Genomic DNA, 25,924 nt, shown 5'->3' on the forward strand with positions numbered 1-25,924 from the left:
GCAACCACATTTAAAAAAATAGGCATTTTCTGCAGAAATCTTGGAATATATGCAGAAATAGTAGAATAGAATAATGAATCCTCATCTCTAAATCTCCCAGTTTCAACAGTTATCAACTCCTGGACATTCTTTGCACAACCAGCATTTAATCTGGAAATTGCCTATTGTAAAGGACTGCATCATTAGTTTATAGACATTTGTATCACAGATACAGCTTATCCTTGGCATTGCTACTGTTTTTTAAAAGTTTATTTATTTTTAAATAATCTCTACACCCACTGTGGGGCTTGAACTCATGACCCCAAGATCAAGAGTTGTGTGCTTTTCCGACTGAGCCAGCCAGGCACCCCGGTATTTTGTAAACCAACGAGAACAGACTAGATGTGGTTTCAAGGGTGTTAGGTTCGGAAATATCTTTTCTGATTTGCTTTTCGTAAATGTCTGAAATTTTACCATTGGTTCAACTGTACATTTGCAAATTGTGAGTAAACCTGAGAAGGGAAATACATAAAGCCCATTAGCAGTTATTTATATCTTAGTGTAAATTGGTTAATTAGAAGCACGCTTGACCGGTAAGTAACCAAGAGCAGGCTTTGGTGGGAGGTCTAAGATCAAAGGGACCTGGGGTGAGGATGGCCGTATGAGGACAAGGAGTGCTGTTCAAGAGGGCACGAGGTGCAGCTCCGTCTCTTTCCACCTTTGTCTAGAGGTGGTCCTGGCCTCAAAGCCTGTAGAAGGAGGTCCCCGTTCCAGTTTGGTGGTGTTCTGTCATCTGTCATTTGGGTTCCCTTCGGCTGGCTGCAAACCTTGTGTAAGGCTGCCCAGGAGGTACTTCCAGCTAACTCTGCTGCTTGTTTATTTTTAGGTATCTTGCAATATATTCAGAACTCTCCCTCCTAGTGACAGCAATGAATTTGATCCAGAAGAAGATGAACCTACCCTTGAGGCATCGTGGCCACACTTACAGGTACTTTGAACTACCATTTGTTATAAAAGCAAGCTCCATTAACTCATTAGCTGATTAGCATGGGAATTTCTTAAAGGCCTTGATTCACCCAGAAATCAAATTAGAGAAACATTAATGGAAAGCCAGAGAACGCTCTCTGTGTTTCTCTTGGTAATTAGGATGCCAAAAGAATAAAACGATAAGTTGCGGTGTAATGCTTTAGTGTGTCTCCTCCCAGGTTGTGGAGCCAGCCAGCAGTTCTTCCTCTTTTGTCAGAGCTTCTGTGTGAGCCTGCCTGCTGGAGCCTCCAACAGGAACTGGACTATTTTCACATTAATATTAGTTAGATGTGATTAGGTCACAGAGTTTATATCTCATTTTCATCAGCCGGTAGGGACCTTGAATGCCTGTCTTCGTGATAGCCACAAATGTGTTTCTGTAGCCTGCAAAGGCAAAAACAAATTGCAGTGGTTATTTCGTAGTGTTGTAGGGAAGAGCGACAGCTGATAGAGAGCTTGTGTAAAGGCCAGTTTTGTTCTCTTGCACGGAGAAGGCCATGTTTTCCAGTCATACGCATGTGTCAGGACAAATCACAGCCATCCCTGCAGCTCCTTTGCCGACACTAGGCCCATCTGTACTGTATGTACTTGCCCATTCCGGTCATTTTCCGTCTTCCCTTCGTGGCTGCTTGTGCTGCAGGCCAACATTTCTCAAAGGACTAGAACAAGGAAATGGGAATGTAATGCTCTCCCAAGCTATCTTTCCATTGAGTTAGAATGTCCTCAGAGGCCGGATGACAACCAGCCAAGAGGGAAGGGATGGTAGAGAGGGACTAAAACCTTGTATAGTTTCAGCCAGAGGCAGAAGCCATTGTAATCTTTGAAGTGTGCTCATGGCTACTAGTTGGCTTTCGAAAGAGCAGAAAACTGTGCCGCAGCGAGATGAGGCCTAGAGATTAGTCTAAAAGTTTCTATTTTCCCCATTTCAGAATTTTTGACATCAGTTTGCAGCTTTCCCTGTCCTGCTTTGGCATTTCCAGGTTGCCACAGATATACATGTGTGCTGTTTCCCCTAGTTATGGAGAGAGCTTTCTGGGCCTCTGTTTCCTCAGCTCTTCCCCAGGCGTGTTATACATATGTATTCCTGCTGCCAATGCCAAGATTGAGTAAATTAGTTAAAGTGCTGTGGCTGATTTCCTATTTTAGCTGCTTGATTTTTTTTTTTTAAAGGTGTCAGACATACTATCTGCAATCTAAAAAATTTAGAAAATTATTTGTGCTTTTCATGGTGTATCCCAGATTGTGACAAAAATTAAAATGAAAAAAATGATTCCTTTGAATAGGTGGACTTCTTATCATGTCTGATTCCTCATGTTTGGCACCAGTTCGTAAAGTGCAGTGCAGTCTGGAGAAATATAAAATACAAAACAAACAAGATAATCTCCTCAGGAAGTCCCACATCTCACAGTGGAAAGGCCAGGAAGAAAGCTGTCTTCAAAGCTTCAACTTGTCTTCTCCACATCCCAGAGACAGCAGACTACTCTTGCCATTTGCAAGAGCGTTTTGAATCGTCTAAATCATGATCACCAGAGATACAAATTTCCCCTAAAGCACAGTAAAGTTGAACTGAGTTATTTCAGTTAATCCTTCCTAAGCTTAATGACTCTATAAAATACAGACCAAATTAATTTCTAAAGCTATGAAACTAAATTCTGTCACCAAAAATCTCTAGCTTACACTGTGTCATTACTCCAGGAGCATTCACTGTTAGTTCCCCCGAAACTCTAAACCAAAGCGACAATGAGGCGTGATGATGAGACCTATATACCCTTACGATGTAAAGTCACAAACTGTATTCCAGAACGGGCTGGCTTCATCTGTGTTGACACCCTGCTCAAGCCTATAATCCTCTGATCCCTGCTTTAGCTTAGGGGGAAATACGACTTCGACTGATCAGGTAAAGGAAACCTACTTTTAAAATTCACAAATTAACCTTCATTTGTAATAAAGGTCAAGTCAGTAGGCACACTGTTGCCTTCAACTATTCCTTTCTGGAGGTCTTTGTACTCAAGATTCCTGTGTTTCTCTTACGTATTCTGACTATACAAATTAGTCACCTTTCCATTTTCACTGATAGGTGGTTTTAGTACTAACAAGAACACTCACTGAGCATTCAAAAAATCTCCTTTTCTGTTCATGACAGGTCATTCATGTTATAGTGAGTTATTACTGAATTTAACATTTTACTTTTTAATTGATCCAACAATGTTTTCGTGACCCAAACATAGCACTTTCTTAGACCTTTTCATTTTGTATTAACTCCAGCATTAGCAGTGTGCTGCTTCGTGTAGATCACATTTTTATAAGAAAGCACAGTGTTTATTACCAAATATCTGATAATAGTACAAAACAACAAAATTGCATTGAGATATGGTTAATGGGTGATGGGCTAGGCAGTGAGCCTAGCCAGTTGACTGTTTCTTCACATCTCTTGTCTGATTTAAATTTGTGGCCCATACAAAACTCCTAACAAATCATGGATCTTTGGAGATATTTAAAAATAGAAAGAAGTTTGGGGGGCCTGGGTAGCTCAGTCAGTTAAGCATCTGAGTCTTGATTTCAGTTCAGGTCATGATCTCAGGGTTGTGAGCTCAAGCCCTGAGCACCACGTCTGGGGCTCCATGCTCAGCGGGAAGTCTGCTGGAGATTCTCTCTCTCCCTCTCCCTTTGCTTGCTCGCTGTCTCTCTCAAATAAATAAATAAACCTTTAAGAAAAATAGAAAAAAAGTTTAAATCCACAAGTTTTTAGTTTAAATAGATCAAAGGTTCTGTATGTGTGTTATTTGCTCTTTTCTATTATCTGTTTTGGTATCTTTTAAATTGGTGTTCCATAGTTACCATGGTTATTCTTTGTGTATTTTCTCTATTTGGATCTGTAGTTCCAGTAGAATATGATTTTGTAGGACTTCCATTTACAATCAGGGGAATGTTTTTAGTGCTTTACACTTCAGACTGAAAAACAGAAATGCTGAAGTCTTTTTAACTCATGTTCCTTGGCGAGTTCACTGATGTGATCTTGAAAAGTAAATTATTCTCAGTCCCCAGTCTTTCCTTCCCTTTAAGGGTTCAAGGGAGATTTTTGATTTTGAGCAAAAATCTGTCTTGTAAGTGTAGAGAACATTTATGCTTATTAATAAATGTGTCTAAAGTGTTTCCACCAAACTGTTTTAAACCATAACTGCTTTTAAGGGACCACAAGGGAGAGAGTACTTTGCCAGTCCCGCTAGAAAGCCCTGCCAGTCCACAAATCAGGCCTGCAAGATGAGGATCTGTCCACTTTGTGGGAACTAAACCTCCTTTTATGGGTCGTTTGAATAGGGCTGACATTCTATTTGTAAAAGAAAGAGTTGAAAAATTAGCATATTGAAAAAAAGAATAATTCTTCTAGAGGGTATTGGGGGCTCAGTCATATTATCATGCCTAGAAGTACAGCTTGACGATGTTCAGATCATTGGGCAAGAAGTTTTTCTGAATTCAGAGTTTCAAAGAGAAAAACGGTTTTTTTACCTTAAAGTAAAATCCTAATGTGAATACCCAGTTTAAGTGTGAAGTTAGAGTCTGAAGTCAAAAGGTCACTGTATGATGCATTTAGGTTAGAGGTAACAGCAGACTCTTGGGGGACCCTGAGACCTGATTTTCAGACCTGCAAAGTCAAAACTAGTTTGATGATAATACTATGCTATCTGCTGTTTTCACTGTGTTGACATTGGAAACGGATAGTTGTAAAAGCATTGGTGGTTGAAATTGCTGCTGCCTTAGCACAAATCAAGACGTTTGTGGCAAATTGGCTTTGTGATCCTATTCATCACTGCCATGTGCTGACAATTAAGAAAACAAAAGCCAGGGGTGCCTGGGTGGCTCAGTCGTTAAGCGGTTGCCAGTGATCCTAGGGTCCTAGGATCCAGCCCTGGGTCAGGCTCCCTGCTCTGCTGGGAGCCTGCTTCTTCCTCTCCCACTCCCCCTGCTTGTGTTCCCTCTCTTTGCTGGCTGTCTCTCTCTCTGTCAAATGAATAAATAAAATCTTTAAAAAAAAAAGCCAATTTCAATTAAAAATGTTCTTGGAAAAGCAGCAAAAATTATGAAATTAAATATTATTAAATCTTGACCTTTGAGTACACATTTAAAAACATTCTTCGTGACAAAGACGGAAGCCGAAGTATGCACAAAGCCCCGTGACTCATACTGAAATACACTGATGGTCTTGTGCTAAAGCACTTATTTGACTGTTTGAGCTACAAGCTAAACTAGCTGGTTTTTCATGAAATGTTATTTTTACTGGTAGGACTGTCTGGCACACTGTAGTTCCATCTTGGGTATTTGGTGGATGTTTTCTTGAAAATAGACAAAACAGCTGTTACCACTGATAAAATTAGAGCATTTAAGCAAAATTTAGAATTAGAATTTTGGAAAACTTTTATCTTTCTGCTGTCACCTTGAACTTTATAGCTTGTCAAAACTTAGACTTTTTGATTAAATTGGAGATATTAAGGAATATGACTTTTGATACTGTATAATAAAACTTGTTGGCATTTGAAAAATCTGCATAACTCAGTGAAGCAGTATTTTCCAGTTGGCCGATGAGTGTTGTTAGGAAACCGTGGATGGGTAAAAAGCCATTCAAAGTGCAAGACAGATGATTGGAATTTAGTGTAACAGTATGAAAAATTCATTGATCTTGGCTTCAGATTGCAACTCCTATTTAAGAAACTCAAGTTTTGGTGTAATATCAAAGAAGAGTTTCCACAATTTATGTGAAAAGACTATGAAAATACTCATCCTTTTTCATACTACTGGATCTGCATGAGGCTTGATTTCTTTATATACTTCAACCAAAACAGTGTATTCGCAACAGATTGAATATGGAAGCAGATAATAATAATCTGTTTTCTAATATTCAATTAAAGAGATTTTTCAAAAATAAAAAAATAATGCTTCTGAGTAATTTTTTGGAAAATAATTTCCAACCTTAACTTAGGTTAATGTGTAATATATTTTATTACTTTAAAATGAAATAACAAATAGGTATTTTAAATTTTCTCAGTTTGTATTTCTGACTTTACGTATGTAAGTATATGCATTTTCATATATATATCATCTAAGCAAAAGGTTTGGAGTCTTCAACCGTTTTTAAATGTAAAGGAGCAAGATTGAAAAGTTTGAGAATGCTATTTTAGGCAATAGTGATAATGGTGATACGTGTTAGTCACTATGCATAGCACTTTATATATATTATCACATTTAATCTTAGGGGTTATCATCCCCATTATTCAGTTGAAGAAACAAACTTTTAGAGAAATGAACTTGCCTAGGGTTGCACAGTTGGTAAAGGACAGGGCTAGACTTCCAACCCAGTGCCTGTCTGTCTCTTGTTAAAAGTTCCATTTTTTATATACTGTAGCTGTATACTCTGCCAGGATCTAATGTATACTTTAACATAGATTTATTTCGCAAAAGAGCATGAACAATGATCTTCTACTGCTTATTGGAACAGTTATTTGAGATTGACTCTACAAATGAGGATATTTTTATTTCTTGCAGATGAGAGTATTCTGCTAAACTATCATATATTGCTTAGAGGAGTGTAAATTGCCATAAATTTTCTGAAAGGAAATTTAGTAATGAGTGTTAAAAATCCTGAAATGTTTAGATATGTTTTGCTCTAACATTTCCACTTGTAGAAATATTTCCTCGTGAAATAACTGAGCAAATGCACCTTGATGTATATTATATAACATACATTGTGGCATAATTTGATAGAGAAGTAATTCAGAAACTACTTAGATGTCCAAGCATAGGAGATTGGTTAAATTGATTATGAATAATGGAATTATTCATTGTAAATTATGTATGATGGAGTACTTGTAGCTGCTAAGAATGATGGCTTAGATATTATTGCATAAATTGTATACAATATATCATTTAGATGGTAAAAGTAGTTTGAAAGCTATATAAAAATTATTTATAGTTCATTGATATGTTGTAGGAATATAGAGAAAAATCAAGAGGTTTATACATTAAATTGTTAACAGTGGTTATCGCTAAATGGTGATGCTATGGGGGATTTTTATTTGCTTTGTTTGGCTGTATTTTCGGATTTTTAATTTAAAAAGTTAAAAAACATAATAGCAACTGTGAGCCACAAGAAGGGCTAGCATAGCTTGTAGTTGATATTAAAACTCAATTTTCTAAGCCCTGTCAGTTTTAGTGTTACAGGCTTTTTATGGTTTTTGATACTATGCTCAGTGAATTATAATTTGAAACTAACTATAATCTGTTTGTTGCAGCTTGTATATGAATTTTTCATACGATTTTTGGAAAGCCAAGAATTCCAACCCAGCATTGCCAAAAAATACATAGATCAGAAATTTGTATTACAGGTAAGCAGAATTTTACGGTTGCATGTATTTGTTATTCAGTTGATAACACTTTACCTTATTTTCTCTTAATCGTTTAAAAATCTTTCAGTGACAGTTATATCACCTTTTAAACAAAACTGTGTACATAAGTTAGTTTCCGTTATTGCCCAGTAAAAGTAATAGGTACCTCTTTATTGTTTAGTTTATTGCTGGAAATTAATTTCGTTTTAAACAACAAGGAATGCTAATGCCTAAATCCCTGCAGTTTTCTTTCTTAATATTTAATTATAAAAGCATTTCATTTATAGGACCTCTAGTTTGTGGGAATCTTTGCTTTAGCTGGAAAACTCCTATTTGCATAAGGCTTCTTAAGGAACTATTGCAGAGATTCGTTGAAACTGAATAAGCATGGTCTACAGCATGAATAACCTTCAACAAATCATCAGAATCAGTTACTGCTGAGCTTTCCACAGCTAGGAAACAGCACTGCTTAACACTTTAAAATTCCTCTAAAGTGATTAACTCTCAACCTATTCGTTTGGAGCTTCTCAGGGTGTATATTCTTCTTGATTTGCCATTTTACATTTTATGACTATAGACCACATCTTCCTTTTTACCTGGGACTTGGGAATGTTCATGACATTGAATTTTTGGGTAACATCTTCTTGCTCCTGTTGTTGACATGCATCTGTAAAAATGGGTACTGGATAATGATGTACTGTATGGTGACTAACATAATAAAAATTTTTTTAAAAAATGGGTACTGAAGCAAACTGGTGTATGGACTATTGTAGCTCCTTTCTAAGTGATTAATGAGCACCTCACATCAAAAAGAATAAATATCTCCTAGTGAGCCAGTAAGCAGAACTTCAAATTTAAAACATTATTTTGGCAGGAAGTTGATCTTCTGTGCCTTATTACCTGGATAAAGGTTGATAGCCTTTGTGATGACCTCATTTCCCCTCCTTAATTCAATTAATACATTCAGAATTTTGGATATATTAGGTTGAGAGGCTTTGGAAGAGTGAGGTTTTGGAAAAGAGGCTTTGGAAAAAGAGGTAGGTAAATAGATGGATACATGGAGCATTGGGTAAACAGGTCCACTGATCCAGATTCTTATACCAAGGAGGCAAAACGCATTTCAGACAAAAAAGCAACATGTAACAGGTCTGTGTTTTGTATTGGAAAGTCCTCACGTTTATATAGCACTGTATAATTGTCAGAGCATCTTTACATGCATTATTTAATTTAATTCATACCATAATCTAAAACAGACACAGCTAAATTTCAGGCCTATTCTGTAGATGAATAAACTGAGGTCTAGAAACTTTATCAAGTTTTCCCAAGCACATTTCCTATTCTGGTTTTCTGTCCATTATGTCATGAAGCCTCCCTGTGATTTCCCTCACTATAACTTGGAATGACTTCAAGGCAGGAATAACCCTCACTTCTCAACACTAATGAAATATTAAGGTTCCCTTATATTTATGGTAAATGAAAATACCCAAGAAGATCAGATAGTGAAGCCTGTGTTTAGTTGACATGGAAACAGTATGAACTAGGATCTTACGATGCAGCCAGTGCCTTTTTTTTTTTTTTTTTTTTTACATGAAAAGCACGCAAGACCCAGCTCACTGTGTTCTTCTTGGTAGATGGGTACTGATGATAATAAAGCTCATAAGATTAAAACATCAGAGAAACCCAGACTTGAAAGGGATGTTTTGGGGTTATCTGTTCCAGTTCTTTACCCAGTGAGTTAGTTTCCTTTGAGACCGGAGAAGGGGTCACTCCAATTTACCCTTTTTTAATGAGGAAGGACCATATACCTGGGCAGATTGTTAGAAAGTTCTTTATGTTGAACCTCCCTATTCCTTGTGCCGTTTGGCCTTATTTCCCGCTCGGACATAACGTTTCAGGTCTTAGAACACAGTGCTTGTGTTTACCTCTTGGCTCTAGGAACAGGAGTAGCCGCTCAAATGCTTGTAGGTTCATTTATAACAAGTTGATGACCAGATGTCAGACAATAGGAGGTAGACAGGTTTCTATTAAAGGGAGCTTTGGCTGCCCCTCTTCTTTCAGTTATTGTTAGACTTTTTTTTTTTCTCCCTCAAGAGAAACAAATCCAGATTTTTATGTGAAGTGTTCTGATGAACTAAACCCACCTGCCTTCTGGATCTAGCTTAGCAGCTGTCAGTGTGCATTCTCTGCTCTAGACTGTGTCCTTACTTCTGTCAACCCTGTCTCATTCGTCTGTTTTGGAAGTCTTCAACACGTGTCCATTTGTCTTTAAAAATGATATCTGTGTCTGAACATAGTGCCTTGAGCCTGGTCGGTCCAGCACAGCCTAGAATTGGATTCTCCATTCCCTTGTGTGGGTCTCTTAAAGGGGGAGTCTCATTAGCTATTCTTGCTGCTCCATGGCACTGTTAACTTAGGTCAAGCTTGTGGTCTTTAACTGGTTTCTAATTCAGTTTTATGCATGATGGTGTAAAGCCATGTTTTCCCTTGTTTTTGTTCATTGTACAGTTTGCCTTTTAATCTACGTGTAGGATTTGACATATATTCCTGCAGAGTATCATTTCTTCCCAGCCTTTTGAAGTCTTTCTGGATCTGAGTCTGTCACCCACTGTATTCATTGTGCCTTCCGTCTTTATCACAGCTGTGACTTTCTTAACTGTGCTAGTAGCTATTGGCTTCGTCTTAGGTCATTGATTAAAATTGTTAGAAGAGCCAGCACTGGTGACAGAGGCCTTTGGCATGTCTTTAGCAACTTTCCTCTATTTTAACACAAGTTCATTAATCAGCAGTCTTTGGATTCCATCCTTGAACCTGTTAGACATTTACTCTAGAATAGTATCATCCTTCTTACATTTTAAAATTTTGTTCAGAGTGCCTGGGTGGCTCAGTTAGTTGAGTGTCTTGACTCTTGGTTTCGGCTCAGGTCGTGATCTCAGGCTTGTGAGCTCAGGCCCCCGCATCGGGCTCCATGCTCAGTGCAGGGTCTGCTTGGGACTCTCTTCCTCTCCCTCTGCTTCCCACCCCTAAAATAAATAAATAAATCTTTAAAAAAAATGCTTAAAAATTGTTTTGTTGTTGTTCATAAGGAGGCTGTAGGGACTCTGTCAGATGCTGTGGTAGAAGCCGGGACTTTGTCTTTACAGCAACCCCCCATCTATGGGCCTTGAGACTTTATCATAAAAAGGAATGCTCGAATGCAGTTCTTCTGCCTTGGGACATTAGTGAGCTTCTAGGGACTACTGGTATTCATTGGTAATGTTGCCCGCAGTACTTACAACCCATGTGATTGCTCATCTATCATCTGTCTCTGAATTTTGCCAGAGACAAGAAATCAAGTATACATAGTGAGTCCACCTACTTATACTTAATGTTTTCAGCCCTTGCCTCATTTTTATAACCTTTGCCTCCGTTACCTTCCCTGTGCTGGATCTGTTGATGAACTCCGCCTTTACACCAGGGCTCTCAGCAGTTCCTAAATCAGTCAGGAAGGGACAGGCAGGGTATTGGCAAAATCAATAACGCCACTGGGTGGTACTTGGATGTAATCGTATGACTAACCAGAGTATTACCTATCATATTGGGGATAAACCCTGGGTGCCGATTAGCTGCCATTTTCCAGAATTCACTGTTCATTCATGTTGGTAACCTATAAGGTTGGTCTCCTGCCCCTTTTCCTATCCTCTAGTCTACTGATGACTTACCTGGGATCCCAGCCCCTCCTAGGAGTGGGCTCTCAATCCCCTACGTAATTTTCCTAAGCTCCCTTCCTGGGAGATTTGATTCCGACTTGGGACCTGCTCGGCCTTTTGGAGCTTAAGGCATTGTTGCTACAATTCTGTGCCGCCTTTCCCCACCCTCCTTTTCCCTCTGCCACCAGGCCTTACCTGTCTCTGAGCTGGTAGCTCCTTCATTTGTGTACCTCGTAGTCAGCTCCTTCATTATTTATACCCCCACTTTCCCCCTGCTTGTTTCTCTCCCCGCAGCCTTCCATGGTGCCACTTAGTCCTGGTGTGCTTTGTGCCCAAGCTTGGTTTTCTTCTGACATGGGAACCCTCATACCTTCCCCTCTTGCAAATCGGGATGACATTGACCACATTCTTTTTCTTTGAGCAGATTTTTTATTCTCTGTGGATTCTCAAAAGGAATTTTGGTGATGTCAACTTAAAACTTTTTAGTTAGACATGATTTATTCTAGCCACGAGATTTAAACCTTATTTTCTATAGCAGCTAGCTGTATTCTTCCCAGTCTATTCTGACTCTCATTTTTCCTGTCAGTAAAGACAAAAGCAAAATAAGAATTGAGCTATTTCAACATGATGTAGTGGAAAGAAAGTTAACAAGCTGTGGATTTGCATCCTGACCCCTCTGTGTACTCTAAGTAGTATATATGATAGGAGCTAAGACTATGTGCTGTGGGGTAAGAAGGAGCTGCATTGAAACCCTGGCTTTTCCACTTTCCACCTACTTGGCAGCGGGATTTGCAGCCAGTTAATATACTCGCTGTCTGAGCTTGAGTCTCCTCATTTGCAACATGAGGTAACAGGAAAATAGGATGTACCCCCAAACTGACAGTTGTTAAATCTGCTTAATTGAGTTGGCACTATGGGTGCAAAGACAGACTCCCTCCCTTCATTTGTAAACAAGTACTTGAAAACGTGGGTAGATTTTTGACTCTTCTGAGCCTCAGTGTTTTCTTCTGTAAAATGGCTATAATGGTGACTTCTCTGTCTTACAAGTTACAGCAAGTAGGCTTGTTACGGTGATAAAATGATATGACTTCTAAAAACGTCTGCTGGTATCATGCATGGATTATAATAGTTGCTCATTAAGTATTAATTCCTTTTTTATACACTCCTCATACTACATTATCTACCCATATTAGTAGGATATCTTATTTTTCTTGATTCCAGTATTAATTTTAAAAAGTCCACCTTTTGGAATGAAATGTAAAAGTTTATGTGAAACTTATAAGAAATTTTTACATAGAAGTCTTGAATAAATAACATATTCCTAGATGGGAAATTTGCCATCATAAGGTTATCCATAGAATTTCAAGTTAATTTATACATCTGATGCAATTCTAATTAAAATTTCAGTAGTTTTGGGGCACCTGGGTGGCTCAGTTAAGCATCTGCCTTCAGCTCAGGTCATGATCCCAGGACCCTGGGATCGAACCCCATGTCGGGTTCCCTCCTTAACAGGAGAGTCTGCTTCTCCCGCTCCCCCACCCCCAATTCATGCTCTCTCTCTCAAATAAATAAATAAAATCTTTTTTAAAAGTAGTTTTTTTATTTGAAAACTTCAAAAGTTCATGAAGTAAAAGACATTTTTGAAAAAGAAAATAATACAATCCCTTGCCTATTAGATATTAAAACATAAATATACTGAATTAAAACTATAAAGGTACATGAATGAAAACAGTGTGGCATATGGGCGCCTGGATGGCTCAGTAGGTTAAGCGTCCAACTCTTGATTTTGGCTCAGGTCATGATCTCAGGGGCGTGAGATTGAGCCCTGTGTTGGGTTCTGCAGTCAGCGCAGAGTCTGCTGGAGATTCTCTCTGCCTCTCCCTCTGCCCCTCCCCCCACCCGTTACTCTCTAAATAAATAAATAAATAAATAAATAAAATCTTAAAAAAAAAAAAAAAAACCTAACAGCAACAGTGTGGCATGGGTACAGGAGGGAGACTGGGACATAGCAGAGGCTCGGGTAGAAAACACCCTTCTTAGTATGCCAAAAACTCACAGAAAATGTACCTACACACAGATAAATAGACATGTGTGTTGTACATACATGTATATTAACTTGGTATAATCCTCTGAAGACAAAAATTGATAGTTATCTATCAACTTAAATTCTGTCAACTTAAATTTTATCCACTGAGCAATTCCTTGAGAAGTAGATAAGTACACAAAGATATATGTACAAGGCTATTGAATGCATCATTGTTAATAATTATTAGAAAATTGGAAACAACTTAAAAGTTCCTCAGTAGGGGGTTGGTTGACTAAACCGTGGACATTCATATAATGGAATATTCAGGTTGTAAAGAGAGTGAGATAGAGCTACGCATCATCTGTTTTTAAGTGACGCATGCACATTCTGGAACAGTATGATTTTTTTGAACCTGAGTTTTATTTTAGGGAAAAGGAGTGTTTGTGTATGCACTAAACATTTTGGAAGGCAATACACCAAATTGTTAATTGTGTGGTAGAATGTGATTATGTGTGACGATCATCACTTTCTGATTTTTGTATTTCTCTATTTTTTACATTTAAAAATAATGAACATATATGTTCTAATCAGTAAGAGGAGTAAAAATATTTAGATTACAAGTACATTCTCATTTTGTTGCCTGGCATTTTTCATAAACCTCAGCTGATTTTGTGCCTGAGCCTTCCTGAGACTGTTTTTGTAGGACTGCACCATTCATTTATACTTCACATTTGTTGTGTTTCCTTCCTTTCGCCACTTGTATATGTCCTTCTAAAATCTGAAGTTCATGGGGCGCCTGGGTGGCTCAGTCGTTAAGCGTCTGCCTTTGGCTCAGGGCGTGATCCTGGGTCCTGGGATCGAGCCCTGCATCGGGCTCCTCTGCTGGGAGCCTGCTTATTCCTCTCCCACTCCCCCTGCTTGTGTTGCCTGTCTCGCTGGCTGTCTGTCTCTCTGTCAAATAAATAAATAAAATCTTTAAAAAAATAAAATAAAACAAAATCTGAAGTTCAGTGGAAAGCTGCCAGTGTTGCCTCAAGAGCCCTTTTCAATACTACTCATTTTCATCCTCATCAGGAGCAGTATAGATTGGTGGTTAAGTGTTTATACACTGGTTTGAATTCAGACTCTGGCATTTTTTTAGGGCATGACCCTGGGCAGGTTATATGACTGCGTTGCCTCAGTTTCCTCATCTGGAAATATATATAATTGCAATTTTGCTGAAAGGTTGTTGTGGCGATTTAATAAGCGAACACGTACATGAGCCCTTGGAACAATTCCTGACAAGAGGCAGTGGTCAGCAAATGTTATGTTGCTGCTGTCCCTACTATTTCGATTAGGACCAGTTCTTGTTTTTGAGAATCTGCTTTCGTCATATTTTCTAGAATAGCCTCAGTCCACGAAGTCATATGGTGTTGGTCTATCAGCATCTTAACCAGCATGTTATGAATTTTTTGAAATCTGGCTTTTACCGTTCTGAAAATCAAAGGAACCCTTTGGACTTCTACGTATATGGCTCCTCTCTGGCTGCTGAGATTTTTTCAGATGTTAAATTCATATGTCCTTGCATTCATTTCACCATTGGTTTCTTCCGGTGTTAGAGGTGAATGTTTATTAGTGCCAGGAGCATATACTTTTAATAGGTGAGAAGCAGGGATAGCACGTTCAAATCTTTACAGAGGCCAGATGAGTGGTAGGTAATGAAGTAGTCTAGGTGTGACAGGGAGTGATGGAAACAGTGGTAAACTAGAGAGGTCAAGAGAACCTGGAAATCCAGATTTTTGTATGGGCCAGACAAAACTCTCTGGGAGTTGTACCTTTGAAGAGTTTGCTGTTTTTTAATTCAAGAATGGTATCCCTGACTGACTTGCTTGAATTTCATTGTAATTTTTGTGAAATCTAGATTTACAGAACCTTTAGCATTTCGTATGTCCTTAATCTAAGTCTACACGAGAAAGCGGTCAGAGATTTATCAAGGATAGTTGGTTGGTGACATAGTGCATCATGTCTGTGGTAATGTTGTTGATTTTAGACATAGTAGCTGCCTACTGCAGCCATAAGTGTGCAGGCTGGCTTAGGCTTATGGAACGTGTGTCTTCCCAGTAAAGATCGTTTTCATCTGGGTTAGGACTGTTGGGAAAATGGTTTCTTCATGATCTCTGCCCCCCTCCCCCGCCCCCCGCCTCTCCCCTGCCACCCCCACCCAAAGATGGGTTGCCGAACCTTGAATTATTTCCTTGGGTGTATTATTGTGGCAAGAGTTTAGTAGCATATTTCTAAAGACTGCTTTCAACCACTCTGCAAATCTGAAAAGCAGTCAGTGGTTGCTAAGAGACATACTGTTCAAGCGTCCCCATAAACATATGTACTGCTGGAGATTGCGATTTAGCAATTTGTAGTTCACATTTGCAGTTATATTTAGCTGAAAGGTGCCATGATTATCATGCAAATTATGCAAATCATTTACCGTGTCCTTAAAAGTGACCTTTCCTTATTGTGTTTTAAAAACTAAAGACAAATTGGGCAAGACACAAACCAACTGGTTAAAAAATTTTAAGTCCTAAACTGAAATAAATTTCGTGAGGCCTTGAATCTCAGCTCTAATACAAAGAGCTATTTTCCAAACAAGTTCCTTGAGTATGTCAAAACGTTTACATTTCTGTCTCAGAGTCCATAGCAAATAAAACTTGAGAGAACTTATTCAATCAGGAATTTTATCAGATAGCCATTACCAGTGAAGAAAGCACCTCTCCACCTCATCCCATCCAGCCTAGCCCGTAACTCAGCAACCTTGGAGAAGGGCCGGAGCGCTGAGGCTCCTGCGTCCAGGCCAGCTCTGTGGGTGTGTGGCTTGGGCCGTGACGCGGGGCCGCGTGGAGAAGGGCCCTGCTCTTGCTTTCATGCTTTGCTGTTGCTGTCTTGAAATTGTTTCTAGTTCGTGAACAAGGAGCACTGCATTTTCATTTTGCATGGGGCCCCACAAATTACGTAGCTAGTCCCCGCCTGCATCCTACTAAATGCATCCTTAGGTGGAATAACCACTCTTTCTTGAAATGCTGACCAAACCGATTGTCTTAAAGTCTTAAATTGCCAGCTTTTGTTGAATCGGTCAAAACAAAAGCTTAACGGAGAAAAGAATGGACTTCTCTAGTTTGTGGAAGGAATGCCTGAAATTAGGAAGAAAATAAAAGCATGCAGCTTGGCAGATTTGTTCATATTTGGAGGACTTACACCTTTGAAATATTTATACTGAATTTCCAGAGGAGTCTTGAAGTCAGAGTTGCTGGAAGCTTATAATGTGTAACCTTTTGATCCTTGATCCCCACCGTGCTTTCTCAGTGGTGCCGTAGATGAGCTCGTTTGATGTGTTGGTCCTCTTCAGTTCTGATTCAGTGGAGTCAGGCTGCTGTTGGCTCTTGCTACTTGGGTTCCGGGCTGTTTTCTCCATGTGCAGAGGTGTTTGGAAGGTATCATTTCTCAGGTGGTAGAATAGCTAAAGTTAAAAACAAAGCCAGAAATGTGGAGAGCTGATTTTAGTTTGGATGAAAACAGCGTGGACGTGAACACATGCAGAATACCAGTTTCATTGGATGGTCTTCAGAATCTTCTGTACATGGAATGGGGCGTGGTAGTTGCTTCTTTATCATAGCAGAGGGCAGTTGGGCTTTTTGTTTCAAGCCTCTTGCTCTTAATTGGGGCGCCTGGGGTGGTGCAGTTGGTTAAGTGTCCGACTCTTGGTTTCAGCTCAGGTCGTGATCTCAGCGTGGTAAGATTGAGTCCTGCATCAGGCTCTGTGATCAGTTATGGCCTCTGCTTGAGATTCTCTCTCCCCCTCTCTCTGCCCCTTCTGCTCATGCTTTCTCTCTCTCTCTCTCTCAAATAAATAAATAGATCTTTGACAAATTTTTTTAATTGATAAAGTAATGTCTGTTTAAAAAAATTCAAATATATTTATACGGTTTATAGAGACAAATAGCAGTCTCTTGCCTCAGTCCTTCCCCAGCCGAGTCTCACTCCCTAGAGGTAACCACATTCAAGTCTTTTAGCTGTTTGCTTGTATGTGTCTCCATATCTCTAAATAGCATTCTTATACTTCAGTTTCTTGATTTTTAAAATCTTTTCCTACTGTAAATCATCGTATGTCTCTCTATCTCCTGCCTCTCTTATCTTAACAATGTAGTTAGTTATGTCACAAAGTCTAATGAAGCGAAGTGTAGTGTTGCATTAGTAGGACTGTGTACATGTTGTTCATAGCTGAGGCACGTATTATGCTAGAATTGCATTTTTTCTCTTGTAGAGCTTTTTTTTAAAACCCCTGGAATGAATAATTGCCTTATTTTTCACATGCTTGCTTTCCTATGTATGGGTTACTAGTTCACCCCTCAGTTCTTCTCCAACAGCACCATACAACTCTTCTCAGTCTGGCCCACGCATCAGCCAGTCTCTCAGTTCCATTGTTCTCCTCGGAGGCCTCCTTCCTGGAGCTGGAACCCCATCATCCTGCTCTGGTCGGCACTGGTGGCTTCCCGTAGGCTGTATCCACAGTGGTTGTCCTGGGGCTTCCCTTTGCCACTCTTCTGCACTGTGTCTTTGCTGGCTTATCTCCCTTTCTGTATTTTGGCAGAATACATCCTCTAGATGCTTTCCAAGAAAGTATGAATGAGATATAAATTTTTCAAGACCTGGTTCTCTGAACATGTCTTTATTCTACCCACATACTTGATTGACATTTTGGCCGGGTATAGATTTATATGTTAGAACCCATATTCCCTCAGAAGTTTTAGGGAATTCTGGGTTGTCTTCTGTTTCCAGTGTTGGAATTGAGGAGGCCTGCACCAGCTGAACTCCTTATCCTTTATAGTGACCTATTTTCTCCCTAAGCTTTTGAGATCTACTCTTTGTCCCCAATGTCCAGATAATTCAAAGTGGTGTGCTTTGGTGCAGGTCTTTGTTTACTAATTGTGCAGAGAACATAATGGCCCTTATATATATTGAAACTCATGTCCTTTTTTTTTTTTAATTGCATTGAATTCTTGCCCCAATAATTTCATTTTCTTTGTTTTTGTGTCTCTGTACCTCTTCTCTGTGCGTTTTTGGAATGCGTTGGACCTTCTGGATTGATCCTCTAGTTATCTTCTTCTATACACTGTCGTCTTCTTTTGGTTATACTTTCAGCATACATTTGCTCATTTTAATGTTCCAGTTCTTCTGAAATTTTTATTTCTGTTACATCTTGAATTTCCAAAAGTTTTTTTATTTTCTGAATATTCATCTGTAACAGCTCTGCTTTTGTTTCAGGGATCCAGTAGATATGTTTATTTCTGAGGACAAGTTGTTTTCTTCAGTTTGTTTGTTTACTTTTTACTTGCATTGTGGCTGTTTCCTCTGAGTTATGATTGTTTGTTTTGGTTTCTGTCTTTTATGTTAGGATGTCTGGTGATCCTTGGCTTCATAGTTACATGTTAGTCATCAGAGAGGCTTCTTAGGGCCATCTGAGAGCCTTCTTAGAACTTCTGTGTGTGTGTGTGTGTGTGTGTGTGTGCGCACACGCAAATGGGAGACAGTTAGTACATTGAGCAGAGACCTTGCTCTTTCATTAAGAAACCCTCCAATATTAGTGTATTAATAGGTGTTTCCTCTTGAGGCTGTCAAGGGGCTGAGGCTGAGGTCCCTCAAAAGGGACCTTCCTATCCCCTGCCTCATCCAGAATTTGGGGGGCTTAGTCCGGGAAGGGTGCCAGCAAAGGTCTCATTCTTTAGCATGCAGAGTTTTATTTAATCCTTTTATTTTCAATAAAATTTTCACTTTACTGTGTCCAGTGTCTTGAAGACTAGAGACTTGTGTGTTTATGCTCTCCAGACTTTGATTGGAAATCTTCAGTCCACTGCTTGGGACGTGGATTTGGGAGGTCTTGTTACTCTTCCCACAAACTTTGAACCGGCCCTCCTGTGTTTAGCTCCCCACACCCTTGCCATCAGATATATCTGGCGTCTTCAATTCTTAAGCCTTTTAAGGGTTCTCTGGTGTGAACTGGCTGCTGCTTGTTTGGCTTCCGTCCCTGCTGGCAGAATGAAAAAACAGTTAGCAGAGTGGAGAAAGAGGAAACCTAAGATAGTTACCCCTTGCCATCCACTTTCCATCTTTGAAAAATGTGCAAATTTGTCTCATCTGCTCTCTACTCCTCTCTGCCCCATGTGTTTCTGCCTTTTTTATTCCTTTATTCTCATCTCAGGGAGGGCTCAGGAGGAGAAAGTTTCTGTCTCTCATGTCTAATTGGGAGACCCTAACTGCCTTTTTCATTCTGCCCTTCTCATTTCACTGTAGATTTTTTATGAGGTTCAAAGGAGGGTTCTTTGGCTAAATCACTCCATGGTTCATCCCTGTTTGTTAGCTTCAGGAAGCCTGGTTTTGTAAACTAGGAGTCAGCATGTTGACAGGTCTGTCTTTGCTCTGTAATCACCTTGGAAGCTCTCCAGGTTCTTTTTTCTGACAACAAGGTGCTGCTCTATCGTAGGGAATATAGTCCACTAGGCATTTACAGATGCTGGGTTATATTTCTCATTGCTTCTTTGTGGGGAGTATATATATGACTAAATACAAACATATTTTGTTTTGGAGATCAGAGCTCATCCTATGCCCCCCTTTTTGGGCCTGTGCATTATTATACTTTTTCTTTTGTCTTTTACACCATAAAATCATCAAAAATGTGTTCTATAGAGCAGCAGCAAAGTAATTTATATGCTGTAATTTTTCTTTCTCATAGGACGTTTTATATATATTTTAACATACATATTAATATATATATATTAATATATATATATTTTTTTGGCTTTGTAAATGACTTAAGTTAGATGCCTGGCAATGCATGTTTTTTGAGGGCCTAATAACATTAACATAACTAATTTAACATTAGTTAAATAATTTTTGCTTAATTATTAAATTTTCGTTAAACTCTTAAGATTAACAGTACATACATAAGCATGGTTGATTCAGGTTTTGCTAACAGTACACCCCCTCAAACGTTTTCTTATTTATGTTGGTTGCAAATTACTCATTAAATCCTTTTACAGCATTTAAAAATAGAAACCAAATTAAAAAAGAGAATTTAAAAGGTTTATTATTTCCATTAACAAGGACTAGGATGAGTAGATTAGAGATCTTATGTCATTTTGTGTGTGTGGTTGAGAAGAGATACTTACCCCTTGGGGCCTTTTTTTACTTATAAGGGCCACAGACCTTTCTTTCTTAGACTGTTTCCTGTGGAAACGCATAGTTGACTTTCTCATTGCTTTCCCGATGGGCTCCAAGTTTGTTGAGTAGTGTGTGTGCGTGCAGCAACAAGGACAGTTCCTGGCATATGCAGAAATTGATTGGTCGATTGATTGCGTGGCTAAGTGGGCAGAGAGATGGCAGTTCTTTTAACATCATCTTCAGTTCTGATAGGCTGCTGGTGAAGGTATGTGCTGTTGGACCTGCCATGAGCACTCTCCTTCCACTTTAGCCTTCTAATTTCTTCATAGGTCAGCTTGGATGTCACTTCCTCCAGAAGCCTTCCCTATCACTCTGCTTCTCCCAGACAGATTTGTGTGCTATGTATTTAGCACCCTAAACCACTTATGCTGTACCCCTCATTTACCTGTACCCCTCATTTAGACTATGCTCCGTGAAAGCTGATTGTGTCTGTCTTGCCGTCTTCGTGCCCTTGACACCTTGCCCAGTGGCTGACTCTTAATAGGCGTATTTATTTGAGGTATTCATTTTTTGGATGGATGGGTGGGTGGATGGATGACATTGTGTAGCCAAAAATCACATCTGTCTCACTGCCCAGTTTTGAAGATTCTCCTTCAGTTGGTACTTCCTGCCATTATTTGAAGGGCCATTCTTTGTCTCTGATTTTGTCTTCCGTTCAAAGAAAAGCAGCAAGCAAAAGTAGATAATTTATTTGATTACTGCCCACTGAGTTACTCTTCTGCTCTCGGCCGAATGTCTTCATCACCTGATTCACGCTTGTGTATGTCTTGATAGCGTTTTTGGTAGTTAGGTAGTCTGTGTTCATTTGCATACTGTCTATATGCTCTTGAAATGTTTTACTATAAAGTCAGCTTCAGTATAAACAATGAGTCTTGCTTTGTTGTGATGATAATGAATGTATGAGGCACACAGTAAAATTCAAACCAGTCTCCAAGTTTGTTCTTCCGCTAGAGAAGAACCTGCCCTCTGTCATTTAAAAAAAAATAAAGCCTTATTGAGATATAATTCATATACCATAAAATTCACCCTTTTAAAGTTTATAATTCAGTGTTTTTAGTGTATTCACCAACTTATGCAACCATCACTGCTGTGTAATCGCAGAGTACTTTTTATCAGCCCCCAAACACCATATTCCTTAGCAGACATTCTGCATTCTGCTGTCTGTGTGGATTGGTGTGTTCCAGAAATTTCACAGAAATGGAATCATACAGTAATTGGCCCTTTCTGTCTGGCGTGTCTCAGCAAGATGTTTGAGGGGCTCATCCGTGTGGTAGCATGTATCCGTATTTGTTCCTTTTTACGGCCGAATACTAGTCCATTGGAGCACGTTTTGCTCATCCCCGATTGGCTGATGGGCGTTAGGGTTGTCTCCGCTTTTGGCTGTTGTGAGTCGTGCTGCTGTGGACGTTCATGTGCAAGTTTTTGTGTTGACATGTTGATGTCAGGCTTCAGTTTTTAACTTTAGATTAGAAATAAGTAGAAACTTAACAGATGTTATTCGTGTGTAGCATATCTACAGAAACTGTAAAGTTCATCTCAGTGAATGTTACAGAGTGAGCACACCTGCTTAACAAGAACCGCGCTCTACAGAGAGAACATTTTCGGTATCTCTGGGGACGTTCAGATGTTGGCTTTGGTTTAGGTTGTTCCATTTACCTGCATGCTCGAGTAGAGCTGAAGGCTTCGTCCTAACTGTATGTTTGGAACATAAGCCGCGGAGCTAGTTTATGTTATGGTCGTGCAGCAGCTGAGCTCACAGGCGCTAGGGCCTCAGCTGCTGGGGTTCAGATCCCAGCTCTGCCATATGTGTGAATCCGTGGGCAAATTGCCTGACATCTCTGTGCTCCGATTTCCTCATCTGTAAAATGGGGATAAGGGGGGGCGTCTGTCTGGGTGGTTCGGGTGATTAAGTGTCCAACTTTTGATCTCAGCTCAGGTCTTGGTCTCAGGGTCATGAGTTCAAGCCCCGCATTGGAGTAGAGCCTACTTAAACAAAAAGCTACCTCATAGGGAGGTTTAATACAAGTAGATGGCTTAGAAAATTGTGTGAAGGTCCTACTAAGTGCTGTCTATGGTGTTCTCTTATTATTGTTGGAATGATCATTGTTACTGTGCCTATCTCTTCATCAGAATGTAAGCCCCTTATCTGACTTATGTATCACTGTGTGTCCAAAGACTAGCACTGTACCTGGCACATAATAGATACTGAATAAATTTTTGAAGTGAAGGAGGGAGGGATTTTAAATGATGAGCGGCAGAGCTCCTAAATCGTTTCCTGAACCCACTTTGACAGCTACACTGTCTTTCATTTACAACAGCTTTTGGAGCTATTTGACAGCGAAGATCCTCGGGAACGGGACTACTTAAAAACAGTCTTACACAGAATTTATGGCAAATTTCTTGGTCTTAGAGCATTTATCCGAAAACAGATTAACAATATTTTTCTAAGGTAAGCGGAGGGTGGGGAGAGAAGGAGAAGCAAAATTGGTGGTTTTATAGAAGTCTTAAATAAACTTCAAATATTTGAACATTGTGTACTGACTTTATTCTTTCTTTTCTTTTTTAAAAAAGGTTTGTTTATGAAACAGAACACTTCAATGGTGTAGCTGAACTGCTGGAAATATTAGGAAGGTAAGCACATTTTTAGCTAATTGCTAATCTCAGGTGAATAGCATTTTGAAAATTAGATTCAAGCGGCACAGGGAAATGCTGACCTAGATCTCTTGCTGTATGTACATTGGGTACTCTGATTTGTGCTTTTGTATGTTTCCCAACTGACTCTACAAGACACGATTTCTTGTTGCTCCTTGTTGCACCATTCTGCATTGCTAATTCTACTGGAATGACTGAAAGAGCTAACAGTTTGTTCATTGCTGCAGAGACAATACATCTAATTGCAGTTGAGCCTGTTACTCCACAACATCTTGTTAGTTTCTGGGCTACCTGTCCTTTGCCATATCTTTTGAAAGCAAGTTAAAATAAATTGGAAAGATTGCCATTTTCAAAGGAACTATGTACCCAGGTGTAGTTCTTGAACAGCTGCTGCCGGGAGAAGTGGAATGAATTGGAAAGAGACAGCTGTTGTGTAGGGTTTTATACACAAGGGAGGTTAATGTGACTGGACAATGTGATTACTTAGTTTGCCCTCCTAATGTCAGGAGAAAAAGAAGGTGGAGTCACATGGTTTTTTCTGTGACTTCCCCAGGCGGGGGCTCTATGTCTATGGTATTCTTGGTTGGAGAAGATATTTTAGGAATAATGTCTGCAAATGGAAAGGGTCATAAGTGAGGAGGGCAAGCGATTGTGGGGGGAAGGAAAAAGAAAGAGTTATTGATTACAGAAGCTTTCGGGAATCATCCCACTAGGTGTTAAGAGCATAAAAGCCTGTGCTAGGTTATCATAAGCAACTTTCTTAATTTCTTTCCTACTTAAATGTACTCTTTGAAGTAACTCAGAGATCTTGAATGTCACCGGGTGGGGTTTGGGTTGTTTTGGACCAAACGTAAACTGATTCAGATGTAGCCTGGTCTTCCGGGAGCGGGTTGTCTCAGTTTAGCTGGTTGTGATCATGCTGCTAATTCATGTTTCTTTTTCTTTTTCCTAGTATTATCAATGGCTTTGCTTTACCTCTTAAGGCAGAACACAAACAGTTTCTGGTGAAAGTGTTGATCCCTTTACACACTGTCAGGAGCTTATCACTCTTCCACGCTCAGGTAGAATTTTATGCAACTACTTTTGGAAGCAAAATTAAAAGCTTACAAACTCAGTGTTTCTTTGATATTGATATTTCAATATAAAATGCTTCCCAAGAAAAATTAAAATGTATGCTGTTTTTCTTGTGCATGGGAGAATCATGGGAATATTTTTCAAGTGGGAGGAGCATTTCTTCAGTCATTTTACAGAGAACTTTGAGGAGTTGCCTAGTTCACAAAATTATATATTAAACATGTTGCGTTCAATCAAATGTATGTGGGTTTTCCAGATTTAGAGCTTTGGACATGTGTAATCATTTTGGAGTATTCTGGAATATTTTACCTCATCCTCATTTGCGTTAGTCTATCAGTTGCTCTTTGCCCCCTCTTCTAGTTAATTTACTATTTCCTTCTCACTTTCTACACACAAATAAACATACTCACAAGTCAACAAATCAGTATTTTCACATCTTTTTATTTTTTGCCTCCATTACTTTAAAAAGCATACTCTGTCTTGTCCCAAATCTGGTTTCCGTGCTAACACTGCCTTGTGTGGTGAGCATGTCACTGGGGGACAGATAAATGATGTAGTGGCATTTTAATTTTAGTATTCCAAACCAATGGGAATGTTTTGAGTTTGCATAAAAATGTCACACATTTTTCTGAGCAATGTTCCTCTTTAAATGTGAAATTCTGTGTTTCGAGGAAAAATTAGTCCATATGTTTCTAATTTAGAACACCGTCAAAATGTTGTTTCGCAAGGGTGGATTTCTTGTCCAAAAATCTTTACGAGCCCTTTTACAAATCTTGCCTGTAGTTTTTGAAATAGGCTATCACATTTCATGAGCGTGTAAAAGAATTCTTACCTCGGTGAGCTAGCATCACATGTAAAACTCTTCCTCTTCCAGCTGTGGCAGGCACAACCTTTTATGTCTTCATGAAATGGCTTCATTTCACATGGGCCACTTTAGGCAATCAGCAGGGTGTTTAGTAAGTGCTGCCTGCGTTTCGTCTAGGACTCTTCTGGAGCCGCAGTAAAACCCACTACTGTCAAGATTGGCAAAGAGAGAAAGAAAGGAAGCCCATGAGGGGTGTAGCTTAGATTGTATGTAGATAAGATACTTTCAGAATATACTGAATGTGATAGTTCTGCTTTTCATTAGCTGGAAACTTCATGTCTCAGTATTCTTTTAAATAAAATTCCCCTGGGGTATTGTTAGTGTCAATCTTTGGCTTGAGAAAGTAGCTTTTTATTTTGCTTTATATGTATTTTATTTTTAAAATGAATTGAACATGAAGTTACTAAAACCAGAGTCTAGAAACTTTTTAGGAAGTTTTAATACGTCTTTTGAGCCCTTTGGAGTGTATAGCATTTCCAGTGTTGTCTTTCATTTTTCTGTTTCTCCAGCTGGCATATTGCATAGTACAGTTTCTGGAGAAAGATCCTTCACTCACAGAACCAGTAAGTATTTTTTCTATAATTTAAAAAACCCTCAAAATGACTACCTTTCATGGAGTATATATGGAAAATTAAGTGCCATTGTCTTTCTCCTTTTTGTTTTAGGTTATTAGGGGGTTAATGAAATTTTGGCCTAAAACATGTAGTCAAAAAGAGGTAAGTGCTTCATGTTGGTGTGTTAGGAACTTACAAGATACTCTGCAGTGTGTCAGGCTCTGAGCCAGTTATTGTGTGTAAAAATACATTATTTCATCCGATCTTCATTTTATCTCTGTGAAGTAGGACTGTAAATATTCACATTTTACTAGTTTTCAAATTGAAGCACAGAGAACTTAGGTAGCCTGCCTGAGTATGCTAAGTATAAGTGAGTAGGCCAGAATCCACCACCCTGATTCCTGAACCCTGGACTTTATCACGCTCTGCTCCGTCCC

General features: G+C 39.2%; 1 protein-coding gene across 3 annotated transcripts in view; it reads left to right on the top strand.

The window, feature by feature from the left end:
- PPP2R5E (protein phosphatase 2 regulatory subunit B'epsilon) overlaps positions 1–25,924 on the top strand; it is a 141,175-nt gene that overhangs the window by 98,101 nt on the left and 17,150 nt on the right. For all 3 annotated transcript variants that reach the window (XM_026486960.4, XM_026486958.4, XM_026486959.4), the window contains exons 4-10: positions 866–967; positions 7,290–7,382; positions 22,661–22,791; positions 22,914–22,973; positions 23,947–24,055; positions 25,443–25,496; positions 25,599–25,649. In XM_026486960.4, coding sequence (XP_026342745.1) covers positions 866–967; positions 7,290–7,382; positions 22,661–22,791; positions 22,914–22,973; positions 23,947–24,055; positions 25,443–25,496; positions 25,599–25,649 — 600 coding nt within the window. The remainder of the gene's footprint in view (positions 1–865; positions 968–7,289; positions 7,383–22,660; positions 22,792–22,913; positions 22,974–23,946; positions 24,056–25,442; positions 25,497–25,598; positions 25,650–25,924) is intronic.

This window comes from Ursus arctos, unplaced genomic scaffold (genome assembly GCF_023065955.2).
Source record: "Ursus arctos isolate Adak ecotype North America unplaced genomic scaffold, UrsArc2.0 scaffold_25, whole genome shotgun sequence".
NCBI lineage: Eukaryota > Metazoa > Chordata > Mammalia > Carnivora > Ursidae > Ursus > Ursus arctos.